General features: G+C 43.6%; 1 protein-coding gene across 1 annotated transcript in view; it reads left to right on the plus strand.

Annotated features, from left to right (window-relative positions):
- LOC130099783 (fibrillin-2) overlaps nt 1-25,219 on the plus strand; it is a 178,827-nt gene that overhangs the window by 85,263 nt on the left and 68,345 nt on the right. The window contains exons 22-39 of the mRNA XM_056265589.1: nt 1,628-1,855; nt 1,985-2,110; nt 2,408-2,536; nt 3,883-4,008; nt 4,213-4,338; nt 5,791-5,913; nt 6,079-6,204; nt 6,513-6,638; nt 6,807-6,929; nt 12,814-12,936; nt 13,039-13,164; nt 13,344-13,466; nt 13,540-13,662; nt 14,279-14,428; nt 15,501-15,569; nt 18,482-18,607; nt 18,691-18,816; nt 21,247-21,399. Of these exons, the coding sequence (XP_056121564.1) occupies nt 1,628-1,855; nt 1,985-2,110; nt 2,408-2,536; nt 3,883-4,008; nt 4,213-4,338; nt 5,791-5,913; nt 6,079-6,204; nt 6,513-6,638; nt 6,807-6,929; nt 12,814-12,936; nt 13,039-13,164; nt 13,344-13,466; nt 13,540-13,662; nt 14,279-14,428; nt 15,501-15,569; nt 18,482-18,607; nt 18,691-18,816; nt 21,247-21,399 (2,352 nt within the window). The remainder of the gene's footprint in view (nt 1-1,627; nt 1,856-1,984; nt 2,111-2,407; nt 2,537-3,882; nt 4,009-4,212; nt 4,339-5,790; nt 5,914-6,078; nt 6,205-6,512; nt 6,639-6,806; nt 6,930-12,813; nt 12,937-13,038; nt 13,165-13,343; nt 13,467-13,539; nt 13,663-14,278; nt 14,429-15,500; nt 15,570-18,481; nt 18,608-18,690; nt 18,817-21,246; nt 21,400-25,219) is intronic.

Below are 25,219 nucleotides of genomic sequence, written 5' to 3' on the forward strand. Positions count from 1 at the left end.
GGGAGCATAACCCTGCTTAAAACCCCAATAATAATGAGAACAGAAGTGCCCAGATAACTCTCATTCATCCAAGTCTTACTTTCGAGCACTACTCTCAGCACATCCAGCCAAATCTGCTTTACAGCATGCAAGAGCATGGTTTGTTTTTAATTCACCCATAGCTTACCTTCTGCTCGCTAAGATAGAGGCCATTAAAGCAACCCAACCACAGGGGAGCGTAACACCCTACTTATACCCCAATTATTGGGGAGGGAGACAGAATGAGAAATGGGGATGGTATGTGACCTGCCCCAAATAATTGCCATTCATCAGCTCTGCACCCTGGGAAAAGCATAAAGATACTCAGTGGCTATTTTTGGGACATAAATAAACCAGCTGCATACAGAAACTCCATTATCTCGACACCCCAGTGGAAAAATAGGAAAAATAAAAGTCTCACAGCCAGGAAGTGGAGGCGGATTAAAAATAACACCCGCCTTAACTCGAAATAATTCACTCTATTTTTAGAGCAAGCTTACAGATCCAAAAATTGGATTTGAGAGCAATGAAGCTATCAGGAGAAGCCCAAAAGGAAAAAACTCCCGTTAGACTCCTCCCCAAGCTCCGCCGAAAATCCTCTCGGTCGATCCCGCCTGAGCTTCCTACTGCAAATGCATCGATATATGAGTGCATCCGACTCCCTCGAGAGCCGCACGTGCTCTGTGCACATGCTAGATTCTCAAGCAAGAACAGAGCTTCTTACCACAAATGCATCTCTATGAGCTCAACCAACTCCCTACACACTCTGTCCAAACACTGGATTATTTCCCTCGAGAGAGAGAGAATCAAGCAAGGACAAAAGCTCTTACCGCGAATGCATCACAATGAGCGCAGCTCCAGCTCCCTTGAGAGTCGAACGTGCTCCGTCTGGTCTCTTGCAGACAAAAAATCTGGTGACGTCCAATGCAGACACCCTTTCATACGCAGGGGGCTCTGTTGGGTGGTTTTTATATTGCCTTCAGCCAATCAAGATTGGCGTGTTTTACACGTGCTTCAGACGCGTTCCCATAGCGTGAACACTGTGATGCAGTGTTGAGTTCCCTGAGAGGGAACCGAGGTTATACCAAGTAAGTAAGCTTCTGTTTATCAATGTTTATATGTGAATAAAATCCTAAATTAAATCTGTTCATCATAACATCCCTGTCCCTTCAGAAGACTTTAATTATTCAACCATTCGATTCATATGGATTACTTTTACGGTGTCTTTATAAAGTTTTTGAAGCTTGACTTTTTTTCTTTTTTTTTTGCATGAACTTTCAATTGAGGAGAATGTTAAAAATATATTTGTGCTCCAAAGAAAGATGAACAAAAGTCTTATGGGTTTGGAACGACAACAATGAGGGGGAGTAAATGATGAGTTTTTAGTTTTGAGTGAAAGATCCCTTTAATCTCTAACATGTCTCGTGTCGTGTTGATAAGGACTGGGGCTGGGCAGTATGATGCTATGTACTGTAGAAATACATCAGCCACTAGTGATTGTGCTGTACTATTAATGCCATACTTTATCTGTATTTTTTATTTTTTTAAACCATCACCAAATGATGGGAAGTGTTGGTAATAAATGTTTCTTAGTCTATTTTTTCTCCAGATGTTCGTTCAGAACCCTGTTTCCTAACCTACGATGAGGACGTGTGTACGCTGCCGGTGCCAGGCCGGTTCCGTATGGATATGTGTTGCTGTACGGTGGGTTTGGCCTGGGGCAACGATTGTGACCCATGCCCTGAGCCTGGCACACGGCGGTTTGAGGCTCTGTGCCCAAGAGGACCGGGCTTCGCCAACAAAGGCGACATGCTCACCGGCAGAGCTGTCTATAAAGGTCAAATACATATATTTGCTCTTGAGTAGTTAGCTCTCACTGTTATGTCTATTCTTATAAAGTTCCTATATGCTGTTTAAAGTTCATGTCGTTTAAATAATGAAGTTTATGATATTCCCTTTTTGTCAGAAATAAATGAGTGTAAAGTTTTCCAAAGCATCTGTATTCATGGGAAATGCCGGAACACCATTGGAAGCTTCAGATGTCGTTGCGACAGTGGGTTTGCACTGGATACCAATGAGCAAAACTGCACAGGTGATACTGAGTGTCGGTGAAGACTCAAAATGCCAATCGTTTTCATCAGAAAAGTTTGACTGGAGAAATTTTTTAATGTTTTTCCTGAGTTGCATTCTTCAAAAAATGGTGTGCGGTCTTAAATGACCCAATGATATAAACTGGTGTATATGAATATATTTATAAATTGAATAATACATTTTCAGATGAATGTTGTGCTACCCTTTGAGTTTCTTTACATGCATTCTGAAAAGGATAAAGCATTTAATGTGTTTCTCTACAAGATCTGTGTGTGTATGTGTGTGTGAATTTTCACAGATATTGACGAGTGCAAGATCTCTCCTGATGTGTGTGGTCATGGCACGTGTGTGAACACACTGGGCAGTTTCCAATGCGACTGTTTCCCCGGCTACGAGAGTGGATTTATGATGATGAAGAACTGCATGGGTGAGTGATAGTATGCCTCTTTACTTCCCATTATCATAACATATGATCATAACATGACTTTTTTGTATTTGTTAATATACTGCTTGAGGTTCACATATATTCGTTTTTGGCATAAAGAAAAGCAAAAAAAGTTGTATATTTGCAAAACACGATTATTTTCCACCATCATTCTCTGTCAGAAACACTGTTTTGGTTCTCTGTTTAAAACCCTATAAAGCTACTGTATTTGTCATATTTCATACACTAATTTCTAAGGCTTCTAAATGATCAAGATGATCAAAACTTTGCTGGAAACCCTGTTGCACACAATCTACTTAATGCCTTCTGTCATCTGATTGATAGTTTAGATGTTTTTTAGCAAGTAAAATGCCTTTTAGTGTAATTGTAACCTTCAGGTTGTAGTTCACATATCTTTTTAATGTGGATTTTTTATGATTTTTTGTAAATGTAAGAATAACTTTTATATTGTTAGTAATATTTGATGACAAGATGAAAGCGTACTGGACTGAAGTAACGTAGGATTACTTGATTGTCCATGTTTAGGAAAATCATGTTCAAATGTCCGTGTCAAATATGATGCAACAGGATGTTGTTAATCTCTCAATCATCATTCTGTTGCATTGCATTATATGTTTTGGCCCCCACAATAAACACTACAGAGCTTTGATAATATAACTAAGCATTTAAATATCATCTCTTTGTCCTTATAAATCTGCACCAAATTGCATATTTTTGTTCAGTTTGGGCCTATATGAGGTAATTTAGAGCTTTTTCCTCTTGTGTATGAGCTCAATATTCTCACTATATATAAATGAATCATGCTAAATGAGCTATAAAAGCCTGATGGATAAAATATGATACTTAACGAAAAACAAAAACAATAATTCTTCCATAGTCTAATAGTCTTAAAACAGTTGTATATTTGCAAAGATCATTTTTTTCATCCTCATTTTGACCCTTTGTGAGAAACGCTCAGTTTTGGTCTATAAAACCATATAAAGCTACTTTATCATATTTGATAAGCAAATTTCTAAGGCCTTTAAATCATCAACATGATTGCTGAAAAAAACTTCTTGTGGACAGTCTACTACAGTACATGTCTTCTGTCGTCTGATTGATAGATACTTTTATAGCAAGAACAAGTCCATATTCTCCTATATCATCCTACAACAATAAACGCCTGTTGTAGCAATTATGATACTCAACAAAAAAAACCATATGCTTTTTTTTATTTATTTTTATGTATTCATATTTTGTCTAAAGGTCCTGTACAATGTGCAGGAAATAAAAAGTGAGTTGTTTTTGCAGCTTAGACTGAGAGTGTGTGTGTGCTTGTGATGCTGTAGATGTTGATGAGTGTGAAAGAAACCCCTCACTGTGCAATGGAGGCACCTGTGAAAACACTGATGGCAGCTACAAGTGTGTGTGTCCACCGGGTCATCGTCTGTCTGTGGACGGCAGTGCCTGTGAAGGTGAGAACTATATCATTATCATATTTCTATGTGCTGTATCTCACTCTCTTTTTTATCAGTAGAATAATGCACATAGCTATTTACCACTTCTCAGCTCGATTATATTGATTATCGTACATTGATCACTTCTTAAATTTCACTGTTATGAACTAAATATATATTTCGTTTTGGTCTGCTTGTTCTGACGGATGTGTTTGTCTGCAGATGTGAACGAGTGTGATCTGAGCGGCACGTTGTGTCCTAACGGCAGGTGTGTGAATGTGGCGGGGACCTACCAGTGCTCCTGCAGCTCTGGATACCACACAACCCCTGAGAGGAAAGGGTGCGCAGGTCAGAACTTAAATCAGATCAGCTTTTAATGACCTTTAAAGCCTCAAACTCTCCATTTTATCAGTTCTGTAGAGGAATTTACCGTTAAAGACCCAAGGACCAGATATGATGAATGAATACCAGGAGTCAGAAGTGCAGTCAATTGAAGAACATTTTACTGAAGAATAGTTTGCAGTTTCATCAGCTTCAACACTCGGCGAGGAGTTCGTACATTCACGAAACCACAGCAATTATACTTTACACTGGTCTCTAAGCTACTTCATTACTTCAGGTTGAATGATTCTGATTGGCTAAGAAATAGATAGACTTAGAAAACCTCCACATATGGACGGATAGGCAGAAGCATATCTCCAGATTATTCAGATGACACCCGCCGAGGTCACAGAACTGCGTTTCTAGGCTCCAGCTCGGTGGAAAAACAAGTCTCTCCATCTCCTCAGGGCCAGTTGTTCACCTCACCAATACTGAGCTGTAACAGAGAATACTAGCACGCGCACACACACACACACACACACTGACACACACACACAGCTGAAGTTGGTCGAGCTCTGGCTCTAAACAAGACTTTCCCCAAAACATACTGATAACATGTTCCTTCTCTCAGTTCTTTCTCTCAGTGAGAGGTTCAGACAATTTGTATCGTTTTTTTTCTACTGTTTGAAGATTTGTCAAGTAAATGCTTTAACTAAGAACTGGTCAACAGGCCGGAGTGACCCGGTGACCTCGGCTGTCTTGGTCAGCTAGAAGAGTACATACCTTGATTATACATAACTCATTACAAATCACTCAAAAGATATACATTGAAGCGGCAGTAGATTTCTGAATCGGACCCTTCAGTTAATGTACTCATTTTCTGTGGCTCTGTCCAACCACGCTTGGAAACTGTAGATGCATTAATGAAAAGAGCAGTATATGAAACCACAGTGGCTATTCATTTACACTCACGTTTAAACATCAGTACGATTTCTTGTAAGATGTCTCTTCTGCTCACCAAGGCTGCATTTATTTGATCAAAAATACTGTGAAATATTATTATTATAATGTAACTGTTTTCTATATGACTATACAGTAAAGTGTAATGTATTCCTGTGATCAAAGCTGAATTTTCAGCATCATTACTCCAGTCTTCAGAGTCACATGATCCTTCAGAAATCACTCTAATATGATGATTTGATGCTCAAGAAACATTTATGATTATTATCAATGCTGAAAACATTTGAGCTGATTCATATTTTTGTGGAAACCATGATGCATATTTTAGGGATTCTTTGATGGATAGACAGTTCAAAAGAACAGCATTTATATGAAATAGAAGTCTTTTGTAATATTATGTCTTTATTAACAGTTGTGATCAATTTAATGACCCAGTCTTTTGAACAGTAGTGTGAATTGCTTGTCATCTATTACTGAACGTCCCTACATCACTAACACAGATATGTGTGTGTTCCTCAGACATAGACGAGTGCACGATCGAGAACGGAGGATGTGAGCTGTACTGTAGTAACTCTGAGGGGAGCTACTCCTGCACCTGTGCTCAGGGTTATGCTCTGACCCCAGACCAGCGGACATGTGCAGGTGCTCTACTACAAACACTGACGAGCTTTTCTGTGTCTACAGAGCGCTCTTTAATCTACAAACACAGCTGATTGAGTGGCGCATACAATTGTATATAGCATGTTGTATGTCTAGTTGCACACATACACTGCACAAAGACTCACCTCTCTTTCTTTCTCTTTTCAGATGTGAATGAGTGTGAAGAGGAGGCTGGCATCTGTGAGGGCGGTCAGTGCACTAACTCTCCTGGAGCATATCATTGCCTGTGTTATGAAGGATTCATCACTTCTGCCGACACCAGGACATGCATCGGTATGATGCTCAATTCTTAAACAGGAATGTATTTTTGGAAGGAATGTTTTTGCTCTGCTTTTGCTTATTTGTATGTAATTCAACACACATCTTCTGCAGAGATCTTTTGCTGTGTGTGACGGAGAGTATGTGTTCAAAAATAAGACAACATCTGTTAATAACCCATGTTTTAAAAGTTAGCATTACAAGAATGTGATGCGTATCAGATGAAAGAGTCTGTCTGTACTGGGTCTGTTTTGACTCTTGCATAGTCATTTGACAGAATATGATTTTGTTTTTAGTCTGTTGGTGTGGGGCTTTTGTTGCAGATGTGAATGAGTGTGAACTCAACAGCAGCATCTGTGTGTTTGGGGAGTGTGAGAACACCGAGGGTTCATACATCTGTCATTGTGAGATGGGTTACGCTGTGAAGAAGGGAACCTCGGGCTGCACCGGTGAGACCTGATCCAGAGAAACGCCTCAGACGTGTGGCGTGTACTTAATCACATACAAATACTTCCAAACTGTACTTGCACTGTTACTGTACATCAGTACTCCACAATGCACAGAGCATTGTAATAGTTGTTGATTGTCTGTGTATTGGCATGTAATCTCTGATACAGATGTTAATGAGTGCGAGACGAACACTCATAACTGTGATGCACACGCCGCCTGTATCAACACCGCTGGGCGCTACCTCTGCTCCTGCTGGGACGGCTGGGCCGGGGATGGAGTCAGGTGTGCTGGTGCGTGTTGTTCCTCATTTATTTATTTATTTATTTACACAGGTAAGTTGACTGAGAACAAGTTCTCATTTACAGCAACGACCTGTGTAGGTCACACACACACAAAAAATACAGCCAGAAATACAATGTACAATAAACAAGCTCAAATAAATTAAAAGCTATTAAAAAGAAAAGGCAAAACAATCACATAAAACAAACACAGTCAGTAATAAAATGATCGTTAAAATGGTAAACGTCTAAAATGCCATAAAGGCACCAGATCATCCAGTTTAATAGTACATCATTCACCCTGTTACTGGGCTAGAAAGGTGTGTAAACTGAATGTGGCCATGTAACTTATCCTGCTTATAATGCTAGCAGAATGCTTAAAACCCTCTTACCTGTGGTAATTAATCACCTTTATTTACACTCACCTAAAGGATTATTAGAAACACCTGTTCAATTTCTCATTAATGCAATTATCTAATCAACCAATCACATGGCAGTTGCTTCAATGCATTTAGGGGTGTGGTCCTGGTCAAGACAATCTCCTGAACTCCAAACTGAATGTCAGAATGGGAAAGAAAGGTGATTTAAGCAATTTTGAGCGTGGCATGGTTGTTGGTGCCAGACGGGCCGGTCTGAGTATTTCACATTCTGCTCAGTTACTGGGATTTTCACGCACAACCATTTCTTGGGTTTACAAAGAATGGTGTGAAAAGGGAAAAACATCCAGTATGCGGCAGTCCTGTGGGCGAAAATGCCTTGTTGATGCTAGAGGTCAGAGGAGAATGGGCCGACTGATTCAAGCTGATAGAAGAGCAACTTTGACTGAAATAACCACTCGTTACAACCGAGGTATGCAGCAAAGCATTTGTGAAGCCACAACACGCACAACCTTGAGGCGGATGGGCTACAACAGCAGAAGACTCCACCGGGTACCACTCATCTCCACTACAAATAGGAAAAAGAGGCTACAATTTGCAAGAGCTCACCAAAATCGGACAGTTGAACACTGGAAAAATGTTGCCTGGTCTGATGAGTCTCGATTTCTGTTGAGACATTCAGATGGTAGAGTCAGAATTTGGCGTAAACAGAATGAGAACATGGATCCATCATGCCTTGTTACCACTGTGTAGGCTGGTGGTGGTGGTGTAATGGTGTGGGGGATGTTTTCTTGGCACACTTTAGGCCCTTTAGTGCCAATTGGGCATCGTTTAAATGCCACGGCCTACCTGAGCATTGTTTCTGACCATGTCCATCCCTTTATGGCCACCATGTACCCATCCTCTGATGGCTACTTCCAGCAGGATAATGCACCATGTCACAAAGCTCGAATAATTTCAAATTGGTTTCTTGAACATGACAATGAGTTCACTGTACTAAAATGGCCCCCACAGTCACCAGATCTCAACCCAATAGAGCATCTTTGGGATGTGGTGGAACGGGAGCTTCGTGCCCTGGATGTGCATCCCACAAATCTCCATCAACTGCAAGATGCTATCCTATCAATATGGGCCAACATTTCTAAAGAATGCTTTTAGCACCTTGTTGAATCAATGCCATGTAGAATTAAGGCAGTTCTGAAGGCGAAAGGGGGTCAAACACAGTATTAGTAGGGTGTTCCTAATAATCCTTTAGGTGAGTGTATAGTGATTTATACAATACAGATTGTTTCAAAGCAGCTTTACAGAGATAACAGGAAAATAATGCAACAAAGTTTGTGTCTAGAAGAAAATAGCGTCACAGTCCAGCTTAAAGGAGAACTCCGGTCAATTTTAACATTGAGCTCATTTTTTTGTACAATGTTAAAATTGACCGGAGTTCTCCTTTAAGTAAGTTCAGTGATGTTTCATTTTTGTTGTAAAAAAATATAAAAAGATCAGGGCTGTCAAATGATTAATCACGATTAATCATATCCAAAATAAAAGTTTTTTTTACATAATATATGTGGGTGCACTGTGTATAATTATTTTGTATATATATTAATACACACACATGCATGTATATTTAAGAAAAAAATATTATTTATATATAAATTATTTATATTTATATATAATATAAATTATATATAAATATATATACAGTATATACATGGAAATATTTCTTAAATATATACAAGCATGTGTGTGTATTTATATATATAAAATAATTATACACAGTGCACCCACATATATTATGTAAAAAAAACTTTTATTTTGGATGTGATTAATCAAGATTAATCATTTGACAGCCCTAAAAAATATAAATATATATACAGCCGCTCTGGAGAAAACCGTGATGTCATCGTCCAGCTCAGGTCAGTTCTCATATAATGGTGTCAATGCAGGCAGATTAATAATATTGTTGAATATTATATTAAATGTCCCCAACTAAGCAAGCCAAAAGCCAATGACGAGACAAAGGCGAAAAAGGCGACACTGAAAAGGAACCAAACCTCCATCAGTGACAGAATGGAGAAATAAACCTTGGAAGAACCCAGACTCAGTCGTTCAGTTCTCCTCTGGCCAACGAGCGAACAGTGTGTGATTATGATTCAGGCAGCATTACAGGTCAAAGGTCACGATCGGAGTCACGCCGGTATGGAGACGGGTTTGTTGAGGATCAATGCCGATGGCTGTCGTGTCGATGAGGCCTTACAGGGGAGAGTCTAGTTGACACAATCTCTGCTGACACTTCAGGGATGCGCTGTGGTCGTGTCTAGGAGCAGGTCCTCCATCGGATCTGGATACGGCCCGGATCCGGCTGACTACATCATGCGTTGTGGTCGTGTCTAGGCGCTGGTCCTCCATCAGATCTGGATACGGCCCGGATCCGGCTGACTACATCATGCGTTGTGGTCGTGTCTAGGCGCTGGTCCTCCATCAGATCTGGATACGGCCCGGATCCGGCTGACTACATCATGCGTTGTGGTCGTGTCTAGGCGCTGGTCCTCCACCTGGTCTGGATACGGCCCGGATCCGGCTGACTACATCATGCGTTGTGGTCGTGTCTAGGCGCTGGTCCTCCATCAGATCAGGATATGGCCCGGATCCGGCTGACTACATCATGCGTTGTGGTCGTGTCTAGGAGCAGGTCCTCCATCTGGTCTGGATACGGCCCGGATCCGGCTGACTACATCATGCGTTCTGGTCGTGTCTAGGCGCTGGTCCTCCATCAGATCAGGATATGGCCCGGATCCGGCTGACTACATCATGTGTTGTGGTCGTGTCTAGGCGCTGGTCCTCCATCTGATCTGGATACGGCCCGGATACGGCTGACTACATCATGCGTTGTGGTCGTGTCTAGGCGCAGGTCCTCCATCTGATCTGGATACGGCCCGGATACGGCTGACTACATCATGCGTTGTGGTCGTGTCTAGGAGCAGGTCCTCCATCTGATCTGGATACGGGCCGGATCCGGCTGACTACATCATGCGTTGTGGTCGTGTCTAGGAGCAGGTCCTCTATCTGGTCTGGATACGGCCCGGATCCGGCTGACTACATCATGCGTTCTGGTCGTGTCTAGGAGCAGGTCCTCCATCTGATCTGGATACGGGCTGGATCCGGCTGACTACATCATGCGTCGTGGTCGTGTCTAGGAGCAGGTCCTCCATCTGATCTGGATACGGCCCGGATCCGGCTGACTACATCATGCGTTGTGATCGTGTCTAGGCGCAGGTCCACCACCTGATCTGGATACGGGCCGGATCCGGCTGACTACATCATGCGTTGTGATCGTGTCTAGGCGCTGGTCCTCCATCTGATCTGGATACGGGCCGGATCCGGCTGACTACATCATGCGTTGTGATCGTGTCTAGGCGCAGGTCCTCCATCTGATCTGGATACGGGCCGGATCCGGCTGACTACATCATGTGTTGTGGTCGTGTCTAGGAGCAGGTCCACCATCTGATCTGGATACGGCCCGGATCCGGCTGACTACATCATGTGTTGTGGTCGTGTCTAGGAGCAGGTCCTCCATCTGATCTGGATACGGGCCGGATCCGGCTGACTACATCATGTGTTGTGGTCGTGTCTAGGAGCAGGTCCTCCATCTGATCTGGATACGGGCCGGATCCGGCTGACTACATCATGTGTTGTGGTCGTGTCTAGGAGCAGGTCCTCCATCTGATCTGGATACGGGCCGGATCCGGCTGACTACATCATGCGTTGTGGTCGTGTCTAGGCGCAGGTCCACCATCTGATCTGGATACGGGCCGGATCCGGCTGACTACATCATGTGTTGTGGTCGTGTCTAGGAGCAGGTCCTCCATCTGATCTGGATACGGGCCGGATCCGGCTGACTACATCATGCGTTGTGGTCGTGTCTAGGAGCAGGTCCTCCATCTGATCTGGATACGGGCCGGATCCGGCTGACTACATCATGCGTTGTGGTCGTGTCTAGGAGCAGGTCCTCCATCTGATCTGGATACGGCCCGGATCCGGCTGACTACATCATGCGTTGTGATCGTGTCTAGGCGCTGGTCCTCCATCTGATCTGGATACGGGCCGGATCCGGCTGACTACATCATGCGTTGTGGTCGTGTCTAGGCGCTGGTCCTCCATCTGATCTGGATACGGGCCGGATCCGGCTGACTACATCATGTGTTGTGGTCGTGTCTAGGAGCAGGTCCTCCATCTGATCTGGATACGGGCCGGATCCGGCTGACTACATCATGCGTTGTGGTCGTGTCTAGGAGCAGGTCCTCCATCTGATCTGGATACGGGCCGGATCCGGCTGACTACATCATGCGTTGTGATCGTGTCTAGGCGCTGGTCCTCCATCTGATCTGGATACGGCCCGGATCCGGCTGACTACATCATGCGTTGTGGTCGTGTCTAGGCGCTGGTCCTCCATCTGATCTGGATACGGGCCGGATCCGGCTGACTACATCATGCGTTGTGATCGTGTCTAGGCGCAGGTCCTCCATCTGATCTGGATACGGGCCGGATCCGGCTGACTACATCATGTGTTGTGGTCGTGTCTAGGAGCAGGTCCTCCATCTGATCTGGATACGGGCCGGATCCGGCTGACTACATCATGCGTTGTGGTCGTGTCTAGGAGCAGGTCCTCCATCTGATCTGGATACGGGCCGGATCCGGCTGACTACATCATGTGTTGTGGTCGTGTCTAGGAGCAGGTCCTCCATCTGATCTGGATACGGGCCGGATCCGGCTGACTACATCATGCGTTGTGGTCGTGTCTAGGAGCAGGTCCTCCATCTGATCTGGATACGGGCCGGATCCGGCTGACTACATCATGCGTTGTGGTCGTGTCTAGGAGCAGGTCCTCCATCTGATCTGGATACGGGCCGGATCCGGCTGACTACATCATGCGTTGTGGTCGTGTCTAGGAGCAGGTCCTCCATCTGATCTGGATACGGGCCGGATCCGGCTGACTACATCATGTGTTGTGGTCGTGTCTAGGAGCAGGTCCACCATCTGATCTGGATACGGGCCGGATCCGGCTGACTACATCATGCGTCGTGGTCGTGTCTAGGAGCAGGTCCTCCATCAGATCTGGACACGGCTCGGATCCGGCTGACTACAGTAAACGTCGGAATAAACAGAAAGACTAATATTAGCGTAGATGCCATTCTTCTTATTATGTAACGAGTAATCACTGTAAAGCACTGATTCAAAGAGTTTTATGATCATTTATGACCTACGTTTTCTCTATTTATTCTCTAAATCAGAAGTACACTTAGCTTAATTTTGACCTTTTTATGGTTGTGCACAATTATGATAAGCTGGAAACAGTGTTAAAGAAAATCAATGTTGTATAAAGTACCCAATCATCATGACTAAAACTAAAGATACCTGAATGAGAATATTGACAATAATAATGGATTTAATAATATTTATGTATTTAAATAATTAAATGTTACATCAAATGTTCAGTGTGTTTGTATGTATTTAATGTGTAGATGTGGATGAGTGTGTGAACAGGACTGAGGTCTGCAGCGCTGATGCCGAGTGTGTGAACACGGCTGGCTCGTTCCGCTGTAAATGTTCAGAAGGCTTTACTGGCGACGGATTTACCTGCTCAGGTCCATCATTCATCTTTCTGTCTGTCTGCTCAATCTGTCCATCCACACCAACATGCTTCTATCATACAAACCATCACTGACTGGGGTCTTGTTGTCCTGCAGATATGGACGAGTGTGCTGAAGATGTGGATCTGTGTGAAAACGGCCAGTGCCTCAATGTTCCCGGCGGCTATCGCTGTGAATGTGAGATGGGCTTCACACACACTCCCAACAGGAGAACCTGTCGAGGTGCGCTTGTCTACACACACACAGGCTGCAACCATTTAATGTACTGACTGTAATTTTGCTGCATATCACAGAGCTGAATTGTAATGGTCTAAGTCAGTTACTGCTATTTGCCATCATTTTGTGGACAGACAAGAGATCACCTAAAAATCAGTTACTGATATCCTTTGGCTCATTTCCAGATATAGACGAGTGCACCTTCCACAACATCTGTGTGTTTGGCTCATGTCAGAATATCCCAGGAATGTTTCGCTGTGTTTGTGATGAGGGGTATGAGCTGGACAGGACAGGTGGAAACTGCACAGGTAAACACACACACATCAACAGCTGTTCTTCACCTCACACACACTGACCGCTTCTGTGTTGCTGTGATGTCAGACGTGGACGAGTGTCTCGATCCCATCAGCTGTGTTAATGGTCACTGTGAGAACACAGCCGGCTCGTACCAGTGCAACTGTCCCATTGACTTCGAGCTCAACCCCACTGGAATCGGCTGTGTTGGTAAGGCTGATTATTCAATGTAACCCAAACCCTCACTACGTCACAGCTTATATATATACTGTATATATATATATATATATATTTGGAATTCATACATACATTTCTTATTTAAACTAAATCCTGTCATCCAGCATCTCCTCTTCCTCTTTCATCCTCTTCCTTTTCATCAAAAATGTGTTTTAAGTGGACAGATCAATACAGTACAAAGAACATAAAAAAATGTTGGATGTTGGTAAAAAAACAATGTCTTTTCTGTTAACCAAATGCTTTTTAATCTTCAATGCAAATGAACAAGCACGCCGTTATTTGTTGCATTGCGTAGTGACGTGTGTGTGTTCAAGTAAGCAGATATGAGCAGATTCTGCGCAGATATGAGTATTTGCGCTAAATCTCCAGCAAAGTGAGTGAACATAATAAGTAAAACGCCAAATTGGCTCGTGATTTGACAGCGTTACCCGCCACAGTTGATTTTTACCCTGGGTTGGCGGTTGTTAGTTTCAAACCCTGGATGTAATGTATTCACACTGTATATCCTGCATCCTTCCCTTTATTAAAGTGTTCTGTCATCATCCATAAAGTTTGACACACAGTGAGTTGTTCTCTCTGCATGCGGCAGACACGCGAGCAGGGAGCTGTTTTCTGGAGTACCGAGGCTCGCGGGCCTGTGGCGTTGAGCTGGGCTTGGGAGTCAGTCGTTCATCATGCTGCTGTTCTCCGGGACAGGCGTGGGGTAACCCGTGTGACCTTTGCCCTCCACTCAACACATGTAAGGAGCTCTACAATACTACTCAATTGTTCAACACAACAGTACTTCAAGATGACTAGAATTCAATTATACAATGGAACAATATGTCAGTACTTTCATACTGTAATAATTCACTATTGCAATACATCATTACCACTGCAGGCGTGAAAACATTTAAAAGATGAACATGTTCTGAAAAACACATATCACATATCAAACACACATATATATGCGGTTCTATGAATATGCAAATGAGCCCCGGCTCCACTCACTCACTCAGCTCAGAGATCCACTGGTTGACGATCACACGTTGATCTGATTGGTTACAAGGTCGTTTGTGACGTCAGAAACACCAGCGATTTCAAACCGTGTTTTTGAGACTGTCTTTGGTTCACTGCAGTTTTAAGGAGAAAATACTCAGCAATGCTGTCGACTTATGAACTTACACATGGTTTGTCTTAAAGCATATTAATAACACCACATAGACACATAAACAACATTAAAAGCTGGATGTTCACCACAGGGGGACTTTAATACGGGGGCGGCAGTGGCTCAGTGGTTCATGTGGGTTGTCTACAAACCGGAAGGTTGGTGGTTCAATCCTCGGTTCCACCTGACCAAGTGTCAAGGTGTCCATGAGCAAGACACCTAACCCCAGCTGCTCCCGACGAGCTGGATGGCGCCTTGCATGGCTGCCGTCGCCCGTCGGTGTATGAATGTGTGAGTGAATGGGTGAATGTGAGGCAAATTGTAAAGCGCTTTGGTGGCCATTGGGTCTGTGAAAGCGCTATATAAATGCAGTCCATTTACCAATACTACAACACTTCAATATTTAAATCTTTATACTTCAGGACTGCGATATGCCTTTATCGTTTGCAGGGATGCTGGAGCCCAATGACAACACTTCTGTTTTACAATACTTTAATATTACAATGCAATAATTTAAAGTAATTTAAAGGCAGACTTTTAAACAGAATTTTTTTTGTGACAATAAGATTCATAAGTTCTTTCATATCGTCTTAGCATATTACAAAATAAATATTGATGAATATGAATGATAAAGAAGGCTGATGACCATATCATGTGTGTCTAGCGGAGTATAACACACTGTGTCCTGGAGGAGAGGGGTTCAAACTTAACCCCATCACCATCATCCTGGAAGGTAATCAACCCTTTATGCTATACTATACATCACTATACACCGCTGAACGTACTCTCTATAACAGGTTATTATTTCCTGTGAAGTTATAGAAAATACATAAGCAATAAGGTCATAGTGGCTGTACTATTTTGTGATTACTGTCAACTCTATTGGGTTAATGTTAGATATGACACACAGTAGGGGGACTCTTCATAATATAGTATTTTTTAATGGTTACTATATAATAAAAATATAAGGTACAGATTTGTTTATTTAAAAATTATTGGATAAAATAGAGAGACTAATATTAATGTAGATGCCATTCTTCTTATGATGCACATCAGGTGTTATAGGATGTGTTCCTGGTTTACCTAATTTATGCAGACTAATATTTTAACTGATTTGAATAATAGGAATGTAATCTATGTGTATGCTAGGTCAAAGAGATGTGTTTTTAGTCTAGATTTGAACTGACAGAGTGTGTCTGCTTTCCAGACGATGTTAGGAAGACTGTTCCAGAGTTTTGGTGTTAAATAGGAAAAGGATCTACCGCCTGCAGTCGATTTTGATATTCTAGGTATTATCAACTGGCCAGAGTTTTGAGATCGCAATAGACGTGACAGACTATAATGCGTTAAGAGCTCGCTCAAGTACTGGGGAGCTAAACCATTTAGTGCTTCGTAAGTAATCAGTGTGCTGGAGATTGTGCTGGTGCCGTGGGCTGTATTGGAGAGGAAGCACCCAGGGCGGATCTCAGGGCCAGAATATATTAAATATACATGATAACACTTTAGTTTAGGGTCCAATTCTCACTATTAGTCCCCCTTAGACCTCACTGCTGCCTTTGACACTGTTGACCACTCAATCCTCTTGTCAAGGTTGGAGAATTGTGTGGGAATCAAAGGTACTGCACTTAGGTGGTTTCAGTCCTACCTAACAGATAGGAGCTTCTCTGTCCACCTTGGCGATTATTCCTCTGAGACAGCACCATTTACCTGTGGTGTCCCTCAAGGTTCTGTCTTGGGCCCCATTCTATTTTCGTTGTATATGCTGCCCCTAGCCTCCATTTTTGAGAAGTATGAGATCTCCTTCCATTGTTTTGCAGACGACATTAAAATTTACCTGCCCCTGAAAAGAAAGAGCTCATTACAGCCCCTGCTTGACTGTATGAAGGATATCAAAGCGTGGATGAACCTAAATTTCCTCAACCTAAACGAAGACAAGACAAGACAGAGGTCATAGTGTTCGGACATCCTGAACTGTTTGATGTGGACTCTCTTGGCCCTCTAACTTCAAACAACCGCTCAACTGTGAGGAGTCTTGGTGTTATATTTGATAGTGCATTTAAACTTGATAAACAGATATCCACCACTGTTAGATCCTGCTTCTTCCAGTTGAGAACTATAGCCAAGGTAAAGGCCTATCTCCCGCATAAAGATTTAGAGAGGGTGATTAATGCCTTTATAACTACTCGCCTTGACTACTGCAACTCCTTATATGTGGGCTTAGACAAGACATCTATTCAGCGCCTGCAGTTGGTACAAAATGCTGCTGCCCGCCTCCTAACAGGAAAAAAGAAGAGAGACCACATCACACCTGTGTTGCGCTCCCTCCACTGGCTTCCCGTTCATTACAGGATTGATTTTAAAATCTTACTCTTAACTTTTAAATGCCTAAATGGATTGGCTCCATTGTATTTAACAGAGCTTCTTAATGTTCACACTCCAACTAGAGTGTTGAGATCCACCAATCTCCTCCTCCTGGATGTGCCCAGAAGCAGACTTAAAACCAGAGGCGATAGAGCCTTCAGTGTAGCTGGCCCAAACTTGTGGAACAACCTGCCACTCCAGATTAGAACTGCCCCAACTCTCGCACGCTTTAAATCACTGTTAAAAACACATTTCTTTTCTCTGGCATTTCCTCTCAGCTAAGTTTGTTATCTTTCCTGGCAAATTTTAAACTTAATTTCACTATATATCATATACTGTATATTATAATGTTTTTGGTTGTAGTTTTACTGTGTGCCTTGTTGTATTTTTATCCTGTGAAGCACCTTGGTCAACCTTGGTTGTTTTAAGTGTGCTATACAAATAAAGTTGATATTGATATTGATTGATATTGATATTAACTAGTTCCTTATTAACATGCATATTACTAGTGTATTAGTACTTATAAAGCACATATTAATGCCTTATTCTGCACGGCCATATATCACTTAATCCACCAATACCTAGACTTAACAACTACCTTACTATTAATAAGCAGTAATTAGGAGTTTATTGAGGCAAAAGTCATAGTTAATAGTTAGTTGGTAGTGATAATTAGAGCATAATCTAATATATAACATCTTTAAAATACATTTTAGACATATTAATCTGTATTTAATAAGAAATGTTTCATTTCATGAAGGGTGTTTATCTGTAGTAAAGGTCCTTTGGGAAAGTTGCACAATTGCTTAATTTATTTGATTGCACACACAGATAAATATTTTTGATATTTTGTAGGTCACAAAATAAGAATGTTAGAACACTTTATTCAGATAATAGTAGTGTTCAGAACATAGTCTCGTAGTGTGAGATGCGAGCATTGGTTCTGGTATATTAGCCCATGGCAGTGGATAATCGACATGTCTGACTCACACTCTATTGCAAGACCGCACAAGAACTACTGTCGGTGAAATGCCAATAATGAAACAACCCAGGTGAGGCTGTTAGATTATTTGTTTTCTTTTACGGTAAAAGTAACATCCATACGGTAAAATAAGTAAGCTGGGCCTTGTCTGGAATTCAAACAGTCCTGCAGGAAGATGCTCTTATTATCTTTGCCTTGTTTTCCTAAAATGGACTTCGATGAGTGTAAGAAGAAATGTAAGCCTGAAATATAAAAATAAATATAAGGGGTATTGAGAACTGTTGTGTTTGTGTTGGTGTCAGATATTGATGAGTGTCAGGAGCTGCCCGGCCTGTGCCAGGGTGGAAACTGCATCAATGCGATTGGCAGTTTCCAGTGCGATTGCCCGGCCGGATACCAGCTCAACACAGACAAGCGCATCTGTGAGGGTGAGCAGCGCTTCTGTGCTCAAACATACTCTCTGAGCGTCTCAGTGAACAGAGTGAGCTTGACTGTAAGGTGTGTGTTTCAGATATTGATGAATGTGTGCTCAGTTCAGGGGTGTGTGGTCCGGGCACCTGCTACAACACACTGGGAAACTACACATGTGTCTGTCCACGGGACTACATGCAAGTGAGCGGAGGACACCGCTGCATGGGTGCGTGCGTGTGTGTGTCAGTGTGCTTCACACACTCTAGTGTAGCTACAACTGATGCTGGTTTGATGCAGACAGCACAGTTGCTAATTACTAGTTTAATAAAGAGGTGTCCAGTCCTGTTTCTGGAGATCTACCGTCCTGCAGAGTTCAGCTCCATCCCTGATCACACACACACTCCTGAAGTAGCGGATGCAGATCTCCAGGAGCACGTGGTGGCTACAGACAGGACAGGTGTGTGTTGATCAGGACTGGATCTGAACTCTGCAGGACGGTAGATCTCCAGAAACAGGATTGGGATCCCATAACTTAATAGTTTTACAACCCGAATTCCAGAAAAGTTGGGACGTTTTTTAAATTTGAATAAAATGAAAACTATAAGACTTTCAAATCACATGAGCCAATGTTTTATTCACAATAGAACATAACATAACAAATGTTTAAACTGAGAAATTTTACACTTTTATCCAATAAATGAGCTCATTTCAAATTTGATGCCTGCTACAGGTCTCAAAATAGTTGGGACGGGGGCACGTTCACCATGGTGTAACATCTCCTCTTCTTTTCAAAACAGTTTGAAGACGTCTGGGCATCGAGTTTATGAGTGTCTGGAGTTTTGGTGTTGAAATTTGGTCCCATTCTTGCCTTATATAGGTTTCCAGCTGCTGAAGTGTTCGTGGTCGTCTTTGACACATTTTTCGTTTAATGATGCGCCAAATGTTCTCTATAGGTGAAAGATCTGGACTGCAGGCAGGCCAATTCAACACCCGGACTCTTCTACAATGTAGCCATGCAGTTGTAATAGCTGCAGTATGTGGTTTTGCATTGTCCTGCTGAAATACACAAGGCCTTCCCTGAAATAGACGTCGTCTGGAGGGGAGCATATGTTGCTCTAAAACCTTTATATAGCTTTCAGCATTCATAGTGCCTTCCAAAACATGCCAGCTGCCCATACCGTATGCACTTATGCACCCCCATACCATCAGAGATGCTAGCTTTTGAACTGAACGCTGATAACACGATGGAAGGTCTCCCTCTTCTTTTGCCCGGAGGACACGGCGTCCGTGATTTCCAACAAGAATGTCAAATTTGGACTCGTCGGACCATAGAATACTTTTCCACTTTGAAATAGTCCATTTAAAATGAGCCTTGGCCCACAGGACACGACGGCGCTTCTGGACCATGTTCACATATGGCTTCCTTTTTGCATGATAGAGCTTTAGTTGGCATCTGCAGATGGCACGGCGGATTGTGTTTACCGACAGTGGTTTCTGGAAGTATTCCTGGGCCCATTTAGTAATGTCATTCACACAATCATACCGATGAGTGATGCAGTGTCGTCTGAGGGCCCGAAGACCACGGGCATCCAATAAAGGTATTCGGCCTTGTCCCTTACGCACAGAGATTTCTCCAGTTTCTCTGAATCTTTTGATGATGTTGTGCACTGTAGATGATGAGATTAGCAAAGCCTTTGCAATTTGACGTTGAGGAACATTGTTTTTAAAGTGTTCCACAATCTTTTTACGCACTCTTTCACAGATTGGAGAGCCTCTGCCCATCTTTACTTCTGAGAGACTCTACCTCTCTAAGACATCCATTTTATAGCTAATCATGTTACAGACCTGATATAAATGAACTTAATTAGTTGCTAGATTTTCTCCCACCTGAATCTTTTCTAAATTTCTTGCTTTTTCAACCATTTGTTGCCCCCGTCCCAACTATTTTGAGACCTGTAGCAGGCATCAAATTTGAAATGAGCTCATTTAGTGGATACAAGTGTAAAATTTATTCGTTTAAACATTTGTTATGTTATCTATGTTCTATTGTGAATAAAATATTGGCTCATGTGATTTGAAAGTCTTATAGTTTTCATTTTATTCAAATTTAAAAAACGTCCCAACTTTTCCGGAATTCGGGTTGTAATTGTAATCAATAGATTTTATGGTAACACTCTACAATAAGGTTCATTAGTTAACAGTAATAGTAGTAATAGTAGTAGTTAATATATGAACTAACATGAACTAACAATGAGCAATACATTTGTTACAGTATTTATTCATCTTAGTTAATGTTAATTAATACAAAATACAACTGTTCATTGTTTGTTCATGTTAGTTCACGGTGCATTACCTAATGTTAACAAATACAACCTTTGATTTTAATAATGTATTAGTAAATGTTGAAATGAAATTAACTAAGATTAATAAATGCTGTCGAAGTATTGCTCATCTTTATATAATGTTAACTAAAGTTGGTAACTAATGTTAACTAATGAACCTTATTGTAAAGTGTTACACTTTTATTTTCTTTGTAAATGCTTTTTGCTCTACTCATGCGGGTTAGTGTACTTTATATAGTATATTTTATTTATTTGACTGTATATAAAAAAAAAAAAAATGCAAACTACTTATTTGTAGGGCTGTGTTGTTTTAGATATGAGGAAAAGTCTGTGTTACCGAGACTACAGTGGCAGTACCTGTGAACACCAGCTCCACTTCAACACCACACAGAGATTGTGCTGCTGTTCCTACAATGTGGGAAAAGCCTGGAACAAACCATGCCAGTCCTGTCCGAGCCCTGGCACAGGTGAGCACACACACCAGTCCTGTCCGAGCCCTGGCACAGGTGAGCACGAGCACACGGGGCGTTGCGACGTTCGTCTGTTATTGGATAACTTAGTTTGAATAAATGAGCAGACACTGATTAGCTACTTGCTCTACGTTTACTTTAAATTAACAGCAAGACATTTAGCAGTGAATGTGCTTTCCATTAAATGAATCACACACAGTAAACAAATCCTTAACAAAAAAAGTGTCTTTCTTTGTCAGTGTCAAAGATGAAGTTGACGATGCTGACTCGCGATCTTCGCAGTAGTGAACGCGCCAGAGAGAATGCACATTTCATACGGAGTACATAAGCAGAGAGCAGTCTGTAGTCTGTTTTCTTTCGGTTTGAATTGTTCTGTTTAAAAGTAGACATGTCTGTGACTATGAGGCAAGTAGGCTACCTTAAACGCTGAGTTTCGGTTCATTTATGAGACGAGCTCCAGTTCACGCGCCAGCGCCTCTGTGCCGTGATTATCTATCGTCTGCTATATTTACTTCTTATTTATTAAATCCAGGCAATTGGTTGATGAAACATTGATTAAAATTAAGATACAATTAATACAAAACGAAATTCACTTTAAAGAAATATTTTGTGCTTTCTGTTTGAGGTCTCTGTGAATGTTTTTGTTATGACGGTGGAAGGTGAACCCAGACAGGATGCAGTGACACAAAGTTTATTATAGACAGAAAACAGAGAAAACAAAACCCACGAGGCGGCAAAACACGAACAGCAAAACAAATAACAAGACTAGACCAGACTAGACTAGGACTGACAAACTAGACCATAAACTAACTGCAGAAACAGGATCAGTAATTCTCCAGACAAAACTCACAAGGTACTCACAGGTAAGTTTAACACACAGGGAGAAATCACACTATGAGAAACAATGAACCGGCACAGGACAGCAAACACAAGGGGATTAAATAGGGAGACTAATGATAACATAACAGGTGACACAGATTAATTAATGATGACTAAACAAGGGTAACAAGGGGGCGGGGTTAGGTGACGAGACAACGCAAGCACATGGCCCAAACACAAGGCCATGTGCTTGCACACAAAACACGGGTCTGTCATCATCCTGCCTCAAGACTAAGGAAAATCAAGGACACGAGGGCAGAATCATGACAGAACCCCCACCTTAAGGAGCGGCTTCCAGACGCTCCCCAAGGGGACATCAAACGCGGGACATGACGGACTGGGACACAGACACGAACCAACAAAACATGACAAATAACAATAAAGGCATACACGAAAACACGACGACAGGGTTGGGATGCAACAATAAAAATAACAAACACAGGAGGGGGGGGCAGAGGAACAAGAGTGTTCATGGGGGATAGTCCAGGATGGATGGGTGGACTGGGGGTCTTGGGTTTACGGGATGAGGGCTGAGGACGAGGAATCCGGGCAGACTTGGATGGGGACACATGAGGCACAGTCTTGGGGGAAACAGTCTGGGGTGATGTGGTGACAGGGGTGACCGTGGAAACGCACAGGGGTACAGAGGGCGAAGAAACAGGAAACCAGACCAGGGGAACAGCAGGGGACACAACAGGACACATGACTGGGGGTGTTGCAGGCGGCTGAGGAGCAGAGAGAGGAATGGAGCTCGCAGAATTAGACTCGGAAATAGTGCTTCTCATATCTGATTCAAGATTAGCGTTTTCTGCAGCCGACTCGGGGACAGCAATCCGTGCAGCCGACTCGGGGACAGCAATCCGTGCAGCCGACTCGGGGACAGCAATCCGTGCAGCCGACTCGGGGACAACAATCCGTGCAGCCGACTCGGGGACAACAATCCGTGCAGCCGACTCGGGGACAGCAATCCGTGCAGCCGACTCGGGGACAGCAATCCGTGCAGCCGACTCGGGGACAACAATCCGTGCAGCCGACTCGGGGACAGCAATCCGTGCAGCCGACTCGGGGACAGCAATCCGTGCAGCCGACTCTGGGACAGCAATCCGTGCAGCCGACTGGGGGACAACAATCCGTGCAGCCGACTCGGGGACAACAATCCGTGCAGCCGACTCGGGGACAGCAATCCGTGCAGCCGACTCGGGGACAGCAATCCGTGCAGCCGACTCGGGGACAGCAATCCGTGCAGCCGACTCGGGGACAGCAATCCGTGCAGCCGACTCGGGGACAGCAATCCGTGCAGCCGACTCGGGGACAGCAATCCGTGCAGCCGACTCGGGGACAGCAATCCGTGCAGCCGACTCGGGGACAGCAATCCGTGCAGCCGACTCGGGGACAGCAATCCGTGCAGCCGACTCGGGGACAGCAATCCGTGCAGCCGACTCGGGGACAGCAATCCGTGCAGCCGACTCGGGGACAGCAATCCGTGCAGCCGACTCGGGGACAGCAATCCGTGCAGCCGACTCGGGGACAGCAATCCGTGGAGCCGACTCGGGGACAGCAATCCGTGCAGCCGACTCGGGGACAGCAATCCGTGCAGCCGACTCGGGGACAGCAATCCGTGCACTCTCCGACGCTGACTCGGGACTTGAAGACAAGACAGGTTTGGAAGGAACTTCTAGGATCTTGACGAGACTTGACAAATAATTAGATAAAGCCGCAGCGGCAATGACAAAAGGGGACCTTTGACGAGCTGATACCCGATTGCAGGACTGCTTCTGCAGCTTGATCGGCCGCAGCTCTCACAGCAGCTGACTTGGGATCAGCGCTCTCAACAGCTGGTTTGGGATCAGCGCTTGCAGTAGCGGGCTCTGGAACAGCGCTTGCAGTAGCGGAGCAGATGCCATTGTTGGACCAGTGACTGGTTGGGGAAGCTGAACAGGAGCTGTGACTGGGGCATGGAGGACAGTCTCAGACAGGGCTATTTCCGTCGCAGAGGATTCTGATGCAGACTCCCATGAGATCCGTCTCCCTCGCTTGCCGAGGAGACTTTCGGGTACGGCTGATGCCTCGGGATTGGAAGTGGAGCCAGCTTGATTCCCCAGGGTAACCACAGCCAGGACACGACCCTCCGGGATCACTGACAGCTTGGGTGATGGTGACGACAAGGTGGAACCCCGCGACTCCCTCCGTGACAAACAATCCACCATCTCACCAAACGGGCAGCAGACCAGCTTCTCCCGTTCAGCCAGGGGTGGGGGAGCGTTGAGACCCGCAATGAGGTAGCGGTTGAGGAGGATATCAGGTAGGAAAAGCCTCCTCTTGTTTGCAACCTGGGCGTACTCCCTCAGGGACCGCTTTCCCTGGGGAGGAATCGGCAGCTTGCCATTACTTGCATCAGAAATAGTCCTCCGCCACCATTGTGCAAGGTCATCCGGGTTATGCTCAACAAAAGAGGACATACTGTCTGCTGAGTTCTTTGGTGGCCGGTTCATTCTGTTATGACGGTGGAAGGTGAACCCAGGCGCAGACAGGATGCAGTGACACAAAGTTTATTATAGACAGAAAACAGAGAAAACAAAACCCACGAGGCGGCAAAACACGAACAGCAAAACAAATAACAAGACTAGACCAGACTAGACTAGGACTGACTAGACCATAAACTAACTACAGAAACAGGATCAGTAATTCTCCAGACAAAACTCTCACAAGGTACTCACAGGTAAGTTTAACACACAGGGAGAAATCACACTATGAGAAACAGTGAACCGGCAGAGGACAGCAAACACAAGGGGATTAAATAGGGAGACTAATGATAACATAACAGGTGAGACAGATTAATTAATGATGACTAAACAAGGGTAACAAGGGGGCGGGGTTAGGTGACGAGACAACGCAAGCACATGGCCCAAACACAAGGCCATGTGCTTGCACACAAAAC

This window comes from Rhinichthys klamathensis, unplaced genomic scaffold (genome assembly GCF_029890125.1).
Source record: "Rhinichthys klamathensis goyatoka isolate OS25496 unplaced genomic scaffold, OSU_Roscu_1.1 h1tg000236l_1, whole genome shotgun sequence".
Classification (NCBI taxonomy): domain Eukaryota; kingdom Metazoa; phylum Chordata; class Actinopteri; order Cypriniformes; family Leuciscidae; genus Rhinichthys; species Rhinichthys klamathensis.